Below are 12,944 nucleotides of genomic sequence, written 5' to 3'. Positions count from 1 at the left end.
AGGGAGGGAGCTTAATCTTTCTGAGGGTTTTTATATTAATATAAAAAATATAACTTTAATTATTATATGCTTACCTCTTTTGCATTGGGGTAAGCACACGTGCTGAAAGTGTTTTAGATCCTGATCTAAACAGAGATGCATCTTCAAACGCCGCAAATGTTAAATGATTAAATTGTTAGTTCTACAGAAGCTTTTTATTCCAAGCACAAATAACGAGTTAATGTTGTGTTCTTGATTAAAATTTTATTAACTCAATAATATTGCATACATACAAACTTGCATAAAATAATTGGTATACATGTTTAAGGCTTGTCTTTGTTTACGGATGTTTGAATGTGACCTGCATGGTTACTTGTATATTTCTTATATCAATAGTAGTACTTCCAGCTTAACTCTAAATTTAAAATATCTTTATGCTTTTGGTGATATTTTTCCTTCAAAATTGTTTTTTTCATGCTCAAAATTACATACATCCTTATATAACGTTTGATTTTTATTATCTAAATTTTGTGGGCCTTCTTTTGATTGGCATTCATTTATGGAAGGAGAGACATCGGATGGATTTTGCTCCTTTGACATTGATTCAGCAAGCATTTGAATATTTTCTCCAAGCGAAGTTCCGCTTGAAAGTTGCTGCCTTAAAATAGGTTCAGTAGGAAGCCCTGCTGGTCGACACCCTTTGTTCGTAAATGCATCCTTTGTAATGGAATCTTTAGACAAATCAAGATGTGGGTGCATCAATGTAGGTGGCATATTCTCGAAGCTTTGACCAATTGCATTTAAATGCGCCATTTTTGCTGCATGCAAAGTAGCAGCAGTTGCATGTTCCTGCGAAATTCCCATACCTGTAAAGCAAAAGAAGAACATAAGTTTAGCTATTGCAGTAGCATTACTTAAGATTGATATAATAAATTTATGACAACTACAATTTGATACAGCCAGTACTTAATAAAACCGCCTCTTTTAAAGCATATGTCTTATTGCCACACTGAGAAATTGGTTCAGATTAGCACTTAACTAATTAATTAGAATTAATTGAAAGCAAACAACGCATTAGGCCACACCCACTTTCCGCATAACGGTTACTTTCACAAATAAAAATAATACCATAATGTAGCATTAATATTGTATTGAACTTGCTTCACTCCACACCCTTTGTTTATAGGCATATTTATTATTACCATCGTATTGTAGATGTTTGCCCAATTATTATTTGGGCGTTAAAAAACATTTACGTGAAAATTATTTATGATTTACCATCCAACAGCCACCGAATTCACTTTATATGGCTCCCTGCGATTTTTTTCTGTTTCATCGTTAAAAAAAGCAAGAAGTAAAAAGAAAGAAGTAATGGAAAAATCGAAAACGGTTGTACCGAAATATAGTTTCAGAAATGTTTGGAGAGCTGGAACAAACGCTGGCATAAGTGCGTTGCAGTTGATGGGGAGTACTTTGAAGGGACACGGTACAAATTTCAATATTTTCTTTCAATTACTCTTATCAACGGGTGACTACATGAAGTGCAGCGACACAAATAAATTTAATTGGCAATAAAAGCGCATTCGCGTTAAGGCATACCAAGTTGCAGAGGCAACGATGGCAGCAAGAGGAATGAGCTGGTGTGGAACCAGTTGTAGGGCAGAATCTGAAGACGAAAAAAGTATTCCTACTAGAGGAAATTCCAGAGCTTACACAGACAGTTCGGAATTCGGTTTTGATCACGAAGTACGGAATAAAAAGGTGACATCATACTACTCTTTTCGCCGCAGCCAACGTAGTCGCTGGATTTCAAGGCTGATATTGTTATCGGTGTTATTGCTGGTTCTTAAATATATGCAGTTTTTTACAACCTCGAAATCACTCCTGTCAACAGTGACGTGGGTCTCGATACGCGAGTGCGTCGACGGTTTTTTTGACGACAGTATCCACTTCGTTTTGTCGTCGTTCACCACCAGATCCATTAGCTTTGCTTCTTTATCCAATTTGGAAAAGACAGAACTAACAGCGCGGTGGTTAAGATCGATGATTTCAATATCATCGGCACACGCCAACAATTGTACGCTCTTATAAAAAGTTGGGCCTGAGCGATTAAGCCCTGCGGCTCGCACGATCTTTTCCAACATCAGTTTATAGAAGTCACACGACAGCGATTCACCCAGTCTTAATCTTCGTTTGGTAAAAAACGGCTCGGAGAGGTCCTTCCCAATCCTAATGGCGCTGCAATGTATTGAGCAACGTCATCTTGCACAGCCGTATTAGTTTTGCATAGATGCAAAAACCAGACATAGCGGCATATAGGAAACTCCTTTTCGTACTGTCGAATGCAGCTTTGAAGTCGAGGAAGAGATGGTGTTTGCCGACTTTTCTTTCATGGGTATTTTAAAAAGACTTGACGTCTTGTAAAGATCTGATCGATGGTGGATTTTTCAGGTCTAAAGCCACACTGATAATGTCCAGTAAGTTGGTTGAAGGTGGACTGCGGCCTTTCACACTCCCTGGAACTCTACAGGCAATATTTAAAGGACTAAGCTCGCGATAATTGGTACAGTTTTCACGATTACCCTTCTATGGATTAGGCAGAGCACTCTTAAATTCTAATCGGCAGGTGGGCTTTTATACTAGCATATTTTGCATAGAAGCTGTTGCAAGGTAGTTATCCGAGTCGATGTTGGGTCCTCGGATCGTACGTACATCTAATACACTAGAAACGTGTCTTCCATGTATCACAACATGATCGACCTGGTTTCGCGTTTTTCGACCGGAGACAGCCACCTAGCTTGGGGTATTTTCTTATGCTGGAATCTGGTGCTGCAGACCACCATGTTTCGGGCCCAGCGAAGTCGATCAGCCTCTGTCCGTTACCGAATGGTTCGTTGTGCAGGCTGAATTTCCCGAATGTGGGACCAAAAATTTCCACCTTGCCCACCCTGGCTTTGAAGTCGCCAAGCACGAATTTTATGTCATGGCGGAGGAAACGCTCATAGGTACGTTCCAGGGGCTCATAGAAGGAATTTGTGGTCTCATCGTCCTTTTTTCCCGTGGGGGCGGGGGCGAAAATGAGCGAGATGTTGAAAAATCGCGCTTTGATGCGGATTATTGCGAAACGCTCGTTCACCGGAGTGAACGACAGTACTTGGCGACGAAGTCGCACCCCCACAACAAGTCCAACATCGAACTTGCGCTCTTTTACATGGCAACTGTAGTGGACGTTGCAAGGTCCAGCCGGGCAGAGCCACCTTGCGCATTAAGGGATCGGACATGCCCTCAAATCCTAGTCCTTAGTTCGTTTGCAGGGGTCGTCATTCGTATAGGAACTTCTCATTCGAGGCGGGTCCCAAGCCCAGCTATCTTGGGTATATTAGCTCGCTCTCAAACGGGTGTTCGGAGGCTACCCAGAGGACACTTAGGACACATGCTTGCATGAAACACAAAAATGATAGGAAAAAAAGGCGATAGCCCCTCGACAAGCAGTGACAAACCTCCGAAAGTATTTATGGCATGAAAAAGTCTTCATTAAAAAATATCTGCCGTCCGCAGTCGCCTTAAAACCCAAAAAGGGGGTGTAAGCGCCAACTATTCTTATTATTATTATTATATAGAGTTACTCCATCTCGGTAGGGTTCGCAACTACCGGAGATAACATTTGTCCCGGATATCGGTATCAAGGGACAATGCTCTGTTGTTTTGTGTTAAGAGTGTTGCAAGAGTGTGAAATTTTAATATACCTGGTTTAGAAAGGACCTTACTATATTACAAGTTTTCAGTATAACAGCTTTTTGTATTTGTGTGTGTGTTTTTTCGTTTATATTTATTGATTTTAGGTTTTGTATGAAAGTGTTGTGTAATATTCCTGTTGCTGAAATAATAAATGGTACTATTTTCACTTCATTTTGTTTCCATATGTTTTTGATTTCTTGCGCAAGGTCTATGTATTTTTCAATTTTTTCTGTATATTTGCTGTGTATATTAACGTCATTAGGGACACTTATTTCTATGAACTGTGTGGTTTTTTCTTTCTTATCTATTATTGTTATATCTGGTCTATTGCATATTATTGTCTTGTCAGTGTATATGGTTCTGTCCCAGTATAATTTAAAGTCTTCGTTTTCTAGTATGGTTTCAGGTGTATATTCATAATATGGTGCTGTGTCATTGGTTAAGTTGAGAAATCTGGCTATTTCCTTGTGGATGATTTTGGCTACTGTATTGTGTCTTTGTGTGTATTTTGTCCCAGCGAGCATTGGGCATCCCGCTGTTATGTGGTCTATAGTTTCTGTGTATATGTTACATTTACGGCATCTGTCGGATGTGATGGTTGAATCTTTTATTATGTATTTTCTGTAGTTTCTTGTGGCTATGATTTGGTCTTGTATTCCAATGATGAATCCTTCTGTTTCTGCTTGTAGATCTCCTTTTCTTAGCCACGTATATGTGTTTTGCTGATCTATGTTGACATTGTTAACTATATGTGGGTGTTTTCCGTGTATTTGTTTTTGTTTCCATGCTGCTATGGTTTCCTCTATTGTATGTTTTGGTAGAATAAGGCTTTGGTTGTTGAGGTTAAGGGGCGTTAGTTCTTTGTCTGCTAGTACTATTGCTTTATGAAGGGATGTGTCTTGGTTGTAGAAGTATGTTCTTAAATTATTTATTTGGTTGTTGTGCAGCTGATGGATATCAATAAGTCCCCTTCCTCCATTTTTTCTGGGTATTGTTATACGCTCTTTACATGAATGTGGGTGATGTTTATTATGTTTTGTTAATTTCGTTCTTGTGGCTATCTTTAGATTTTCGATATCTGTATTACTCCACTTGATTACTCCAAAAGAGTATGTTAACAGCGGTATCGCATATGTGTTCATTATTATTATTATTATTATTATTATACTAGATGAAAACACTGCCAACAGTTTCACAGGATGATTGTTTGTTATCCGTTATCTAGACATCCGTTACAGCCTTTGCTAATAATTTCATTAGAAATGTTAAGAAAATCAGTCAACGAAGAGCCTTGCGAAATATTATTTTAAAAAACCATTTCTATAATTAATTATTACACATATTTTCTATTGATATTTTAAATTTACTAAAACAATACCTCAATATCTACGTGGCATATTGCAGTAATTTGTATGCGCATTATATGTATGATTATACAGACTAAAAAATCTCTGTGTTCATATAGCCATAGTGGGGCATGCAAAACCAATAACATAATTTCACTTAAATTAAGAGGCAAAAAGTAAAGTTCCATGGATAACAAAACTCTTTCCTAGCGTTTGTTAAAAAGTACGAAGTGTGTTCAAAAAGTATCGCGAATATTGTGTTTTTTTTTAATTTTATTTATTCATTTAAATCCATTCTTTCCCCTTCAAAGTAATCCCCATAATATTATATATGCACTTGTGCCAACTTTTTTTCGAATTTTCGAAGCGACTCAAAAAATCATTTTTTTATCTTGTTCAGCTCCTCCTTCGATGCCGTCTTTATCTCGTCAATCGTAGCATAGCGTCGTCCTTTCATGGGCCTCTTCAGTTTCGGAAACAAGAAAAAGTCACAGGGGGCCAGATCTGGGGAATACGGTGGCTGTAGCATCATTAGTGTGTTGTTTTTCGTCAAAAAGTCGCGCACAAGCAACGATGTGTGTGCAGGGGCGTTATCGTGATGCAAGAGCCAATTTTTGTTCTTCCACAAATCCGGGCGTTTCGGGTGGATTGCTTCTGGCAAATTGCGCATAACTTGCAGTCAATATTCCTTATTGACCGTTTTACCCTGTGGCAAGAACTCATGATGCACAACGCCTCTGCAATCGAAGAAAACGGTGAGTAAAACTTTTACATTCGATCGAGCTTGGCGCGCTTTTTTCGGTCTTGGTTCGTGCGGCAGCTTCCGTTGAGATAATTAAGTTTGGTTTCCACGTCATGACTATAAACCCACAATTCGTCACCAGTTATGACCCTCTGGAGCAAATTTGGGTCGTCGCGGACAGAGTCCAACGTCTCATTAGCAATGTTCATGCGATGCTGCTTTTGGTCGAAATTGAGGAGTATTGGTACGAATTTTACGGCGACCCGTCTCATGCTCAAATCATTGAAAAAATTGAACATCGCGAGCCAATCGATATGTCCGGGTCCTCAGCAACTTCTCTAACGGTGATTCGACGACTAGCCAAACCATTTTCTTCACTTCATCAATTTTTTCGTCTGTTGTTGAAGTGGTCGGGCGTCCGGCACGCTTTTCGTCGTTCACATCTTCTCGGCCTTCTGAGAAAATTTTCTACCACCGATAAACGTTGATTTGGTCCAAAGTAGCTTCTCTGTATGACACAGTAAACAATTTTATACAGGTTCTTTGATCCATTTTTTTGAATAGGTAAATATCGAAGAAGATCCGAGACACGTGCAAGCAGAGCAGCAGCCCACAATTAACTGAACATTCAAAATGGCCAAACTTGTCGGCGTTAGTGAAAGACATTAGAACCTACATATCGCCACACAAAAATTGAAATTCGAATATACGTCACTGCGAAAATTCAAATTTCACGTGTGCGTTGGTGCGTGACTACCATTCGGAAATCAGAGAGAACGTAGGTTCGAATCTCGGGGAAACACCAAAAATAAAGAAAAAAATTATCTAATAGCGGTCGCACCTCGGCAGGCAATGGCAAACCTCTGAGTGTATTTCTGCCATGAAAAAGCCCCTGGCGTTCGGAGTCGGCTTGAAACTGTAGGTCCGTCGATTTGTGGAACAACATGAAGACGCACGCAACAAGGAGGAGATCGGCCAAACACCCAAAATGGATGTACAACAATATATATATATATTGCCTTGTTACTACCTCAAGTCGAAGTGGGAATGATGATTGACAATATTCCATTTAATTTGTTTACAGAAACTTTTTCAATCCAGTATTCGTTATAGAAATGACATGGAACACGTCAGTTGGCTACCACGATTGTCAATCAATTCGCCTCAATTTTTTACAGAAACTCAACAAGTGAAATAGACGTTATTGCGACAGTTTCAAAAGAGAATAGTTACAGCAACGAGCTTCTTCTTCTTCTTAATGGGCGCGATTTTGGCCGAGTTTAACAAAGCGCGTCAGTCGTTTCTTTCTTATGCCAACCGGCGCCAGTTGGACACACCAAGTGAAATCAAGTCCTTCTCCACCTGATCTTTCCAACGCAAAGGAGGCCTTCCACTTCCTCTGCTACCACCAGCTGGTACCGCATCGAATACTTTCAAAGCCGGAGCGATTGCATCCATTCGGACGACATGACCCAGCCAACGTAGCCGCTGGATCTTTATTCGCTGCGCTATGTCTATATCGTCGTAAAACGAATACAGCTCATCGTTCCATCGCCTGCGATATTCGCCGTTGCCAACGTGCGAAGGTCCAAAAATCTTGCTCAGAATCTTTCTCTCAAAGACTCCAAGCGTCGTTTCATCGCATGTTGTCATCGTCGGAGCTTCTACGCCATACGTTAGGACGGGCATGGTGAGAGCCTTGTTGAGTGTTAGTTTTGTTCGTCGAGAGAGGACTTTACTGCTCAGTTGCCTACTTAGTCCAAGGATGGAGGATGATTCCATGTGTAGAAGTCCACGCAAGTGGGCAAAGTTACTGATCGCCATTCATTTGGGAGTGGCCAGGACGATTTTTCTGCATATGGTTCAAGCAGCTCACAACGTCCGGGATTAGCCCACGTATCCTCTGGGTAGCTTCCGAACACCCGTTGACAGCAAACGGCAATAACGAAGCAAATAAAAACAAAACGGATGCTATCAGTGCGTACTAACAAAACAATCGATAATAACGGAGTGGGTGGGCGAAGAGCAACGGCAAAATAAAAACAGGAATGATTTATTATATTGTTGCAAACACGAAAATTCCAAAGCCGATTGAGAACAAGAAGATGAATCCGCGTTGATACCGGTTGAAGAATATAGTTTCGTAAAGTATTTGTCCTTCTCTGTAAATTGTTGTACCAATGCTGATTTATACATAGAATACCTGTTAGTTTCTGCAAGAAGTTGAGCAATTAGAAGGGCATACACAGTCATCGACTGATACTCGACGTGTACGGTTATGTCTACAGTGTTCTGAGTGATTTTCTTGCGTTCGCCTTTGTGTTATTTTCGTGCAATTAGCAGTGTGCAAAAACTCTTTATCTTCTAAGGTACGAGTCAAATACTCCGTATAGAGAACAAGCGATAGCTAAAGATATGCCCGCTGGGGGACCGCCTCTTGGGGATAACTGGTTCGCCCTGTTATTCACAAATCCTAAGCCAAAAAGAAAAAAACCTAGTTCAGTTAATAACTTTCCAACCCTCCCCTCAATTAAAAAAGAAAATCCAAAATACTTAGTCGCCAGTGCAGTTAATTCAGAAAAGCCATTAAATAAGTACTCATGTTTCGCTGTGCATTAAGCTCTCAAAAACATAAGTTCTGGGTGAACAGGGGTGAACAGGGTGTCGTGTCAATTTTCAGTTCCAAGCGGAGTTGTGCTTCTTACGTTCGCTTATTATAATTCGCCTGAAAAAACCGATGTTTCGTGGTACACCATTCGCCAAATCCTATGAGATGCAAAAGTTGTCAACTTCTCGGTCATACGACACAACGATGTACTAAGGTCCCTGTATGTGATGCATGTACCCTCCCCCCTCACTCCACACTACCATGTTCACGTTCTTTTTGCATAAACTACTCAGGTAGTCACTCTGCCTCTAGCAAATCGTGTCCTAAGTTCATACAAATGAAAGAAATAATAACAATTAAAACAGACAACAAATGCTCCATGCGTGAAGCAATAAAAAAACACAAAATGCGAGTACCCCCCACTCTGAATGAGACCTCCACTTCCTTTGCTAATGTAGCAAAAAATAATAACAACACTATACAAACAAACAATAGCCCTATTCAAAACCCTCTACCTGAACAAACTAGCTCTAGAAGCAATAACAATGTCAATATCACAAACGACAAAACAAAAGAAAATAAAACCACACTAAATGAAGTAAACATGACAACAAATACATCAGTCGATGACTCAACAACTCACGATATGATTTCTTCTCTTCTCTCCCACCTTACATCTCCAGCATTAACCTCTTCCCTCTTCCCATCCGCTCCCATAATTGATCCCTCTCAAATGATAGAATAAGTGATGCAGATTTTGCAATGGAATATGAACGGTCTCCTCAACAATTACCCAGACTTAAATATATTAATTAATGAATATTCTCCCGAAATTATTTGCATACAGGACACACATCTTCCACACAATAAAAAGCTCCATGCACCTAACAAATATGAGAGTTACTTCCACAATAATTCTCAAAATACATATTGTAAACAAGGAATTTCTGTTTTCATAAAAAAGTCACGTAATCACAAGCAAGTTCCGATTAGTTCCCAATTATCTGCAATAGCAATTGAAATGGATGTTGGATACAAAATCACTATAATTAACTTTTATATTCCACGTTAGTGATCTTTCAAAGATAATTAGCTGCTTTACTACCCCAATTATCATTGTAGGCGATTTTAATGCATGGAGTCCGGTTTGGGGCTCCAATTCTGCGAATAAAAGAGGCGAAATAATCGAAGATCTCATATTAACATACGACCTTGTTGTCCTTAATGATGGTCAACCCACTCATTTCTCTACACACAACATTCACCCATCCCGACATTATCCTTGCTTCCACAACAATAGCTTCCACTAATAGCTCCTCCCATACAAATGACGACCTACACAATAGCGATCACTTCCCCATCATCACATCCCTTTCGTTCCCAAAATTTTATAGCATAAAGCCTAGCGCAAAATTTCTGGCAGAAAAGGCAGACTGGCCAAAGTTCTGCACCATCTGTACATCATTGTGTGATAGTAAACCAGCTCGCCAAAATATAAATGCCGAAACATCTACAATAAAAACAATTATCCGTTCTGCTGCTCACCTCTCTATCCCTCAAACTAACCCAAAAGTATTCTCAGCCAAACTGCTTTATTGGTCGAACCTACTCACCATCCTTAGAAATAACAAAATTTAAACACAACAGGTCCAACACTAATCTAGTAGACTATAAAAAAGCCAACGCCGCATTTAGAAAGGAATTGAAGTCTGCCAAAAGACACTCATTGGAAAAGATAACGGAGAGTATTAATCCATCCTCGAATCCCAAAAAAATATGGTCGGAGATTAAAATCCTAACGGGTTGTACTCGACGCTCCGATATCTCTCACATTCACACAGACCAGGGACCTATTTACTCACCACAGGACATCGCTGAAAAGTTTGCGCAGACATGGTCATCTTATTTCCATAGCACTATTTTCCCTTCCAAGTTCAACTCCCTGAAAAATCGAGTCCTGACGGAAAACTACCATAACCCATTCCCCTGCCCAAAAGCCCAAATCATTGAATCTTGTATTACAGTTAATGAATTCGACTCAATCATTTCGACACTTACGCGCAAAACTCCTTGTGCCGACAACATATCCTATCCTATCCTCAAAAATATCCCTCTCCCCTTAAAAGTAGACTTGTAAACCTGTTCAACCAAATTTTAAACTGCGGAACTTACCCTCAACAATGGAAAATTCCCACAATTTTACCCATCCCAAAACCCAATAAATCCACCTCCTATGTAGAGAATTATAGACCAATATCCCTCCTTCCCTGTGCGTCCAAAACTTTAGAGAAAATACTTTCTACCCGAATTATGTGGTACGCCAAAGCAAAGGGACTTATATACCCCCACCAATTCGGCTTTCAGAAAGGGTTGGGAGTTATGGACTCCCTACTCTACTTCGAACATTTCGCCTCTTCAGCCATGGCTGCTCGAAACCACACATCCGTTTTGAACGTGGACTTCGAAAAAGCATTTGATAGAATAGGAGTACATATAGTTCTTGATGAGCTAAAATGTTGGAAGATTGGTACCAAAATATACAACATTGTTAAATCTTTTTCATCAAATCGGAAGTTTGTTGTTTACGCAAATAAGCACAAATCTCAAATATACAACCTTCATAATGGTATACCTCAAGGCTCATCCCTTTCTGTAACTCTCTTCACAATAGCCTTCAACAAAGTGAGCTCCATTATCTCTTCTAATCCATTTGTTGACCACTTCATATACGCAGATGATGTTTTAGTTTTCACTAAAATAAAAGACCTGAATAAAGTCAAAAATGTATTCGTAAAAATTTTAAGTGATATCAACGTATGGTCTGAAAGTTCTGGTGCCAATATTTCAGCAAATAAATGCTCCCCATTCCATATATTTATGTCGTAAACATAATTGCTCCTTTCCCTACATATCCTTTTCTAACTTTCAAATTCCCCATTGTAACACTTTAAAAGTATTAGGTCTAATATTTGATAAAAATCTAACATACAAAGAACACTGTAAATCGGTTAGATTAAGCTTATTCTCTAGATTAAACATTATAATATTTTTATCTTCTAAACATTGTTTGTGTCATACGAATTCACTTGTAAATATTACAAAAGCCCTTTTGTTATTAAAAATCGATTACGGACTGCCGATATATGTTCACTGCGCCAAGACCCACATCAAACTACTCCATGCTCCGTACTACATCGCAGCTAAAAGAAGTATTCTATCTTTCCCAACCTCGCCAACAAAAGTAATACTTGCAGAGGCCGGATTGCCTGACATATCCTCCAGAATTGCACGTAATACTATGATGTTAATTCCTAAGTTGTTTCACGCCCGAAACGACTTATTGCTTACACAAGTTAAGACCGTCATTGAAAAACCAATCACAACGAACAAACCTTCCACCATAATGCATTGCTTAACCCTATCGAAACGGCTCCATATCATATCAACTCCGTCATTGGTAGAAACAGCAATACTTCCGACTTGCTCCTCGCTTATACCATCACTTATTAATGTATCACAAAAACAAACCAAAGACTCTAGCAGCAATAGTGAATACCAACAGTTACACAATGCAGCCCTTGAGCCTTTTAAACGTGATTGGGAGATAATATATACGGACGAATCGAAATCCGGCACCAGTACTACGTTTGCCGTGACAAATAAGTTTGGTGGCCACCATTGTTGTATACTCCTTGCCCTCGTACTGCTCGGTATTTACAGCCGAAGCCGCTGCTTTACTTGAAGCAGTACTTTTTGCCTCTCGCTATGGAAGGAAAACTGTAATTTGTACCGATAGTAAATCCGCCATCGAAGCTGTTTTCAACCAATTAAACGATATGCCAATGATCATGAAAATTCGCAACCTTCTATTTCAGTACACCAATCAAATTAAGATAATCTGGGTGCCCGCCCACGTAGGTATACATGGTAATGAAATGGCGGATAAAAGAGCAAAAGAAGCCAATAGAGAACCTCTGCATATAGCTGACTACCTTACCGAAAAAGATATACGCACACTTGTAAATAAGCATCTAAGAGAGACGTTTTCAAGTGAATGGCGCACTTTTAGCCATTACTACAAAGGCCATAATCCCACTGGCGGAAAACCTACTTACCCCACTAGCTCAGCGTGTAGGAAGATAACAGTATTCGCGCGTCTCAGGATTCGTCATACACTCGCAACTCACGTTCATCTCTTGAATGGCATCTCCCGACCAAACTGCGTACACTGTGGATCTCCTGATTTCAACGTGACTCACCTCCTCGATTACTGCCCAAATTTACAACCAATCAGATCATCGATATTTGATAACAAAAAACCATCGGATTATCTTGCACAAACAGTAGACTGTCATATTGATCTGATTGCAAAATTTGTCACACTTTGTAAACTTAATATAGTATAACTCCATAATTTTTTCTAACAATAAAAAACAAATATATACTAAACAAAACTTAATTAGATTTAAGAGCCTGGACTTAATATGCCCAGCGGTTATAATGTCCGCTTCTAAATATTTTTATTTGCCTG

General features: G+C 39.4%; 1 protein-coding gene across 6 annotated transcripts in view; it reads right to left on the bottom strand.

The window, feature by feature from the left end:
• Positions 1 to 231: 231 nt before the first annotated feature.
• The window catches only part of LOC128864279 (protein abrupt), a 134,954-nt gene continuing 122,241 nt past the window's right edge, over positions 232 to 12,944 (bottom strand). For all 6 annotated transcript variants that reach the window (XM_054103864.1, XM_054103866.1, XM_054103867.1 and 3 more), the window contains one exon: positions 232 to 845. In XM_054103864.1, the coding sequence (XP_053959839.1) occupies positions 412 to 845 (434 nt within the window). In that variant the 3' untranslated portion in view covers positions 232 to 411. The remainder of the gene's footprint in view (positions 846 to 12,944) is intronic.

The sequence above is a fragment of the Anastrepha ludens genome, chromosome 5, assembly GCF_028408465.1.
Source record: "Anastrepha ludens isolate Willacy chromosome 5, idAnaLude1.1, whole genome shotgun sequence".
NCBI lineage: Eukaryota > Metazoa > Arthropoda > Insecta > Diptera > Tephritidae > Anastrepha > Anastrepha ludens.
This window is presented reverse-complemented; position numbering and strand designations above follow the sequence as displayed.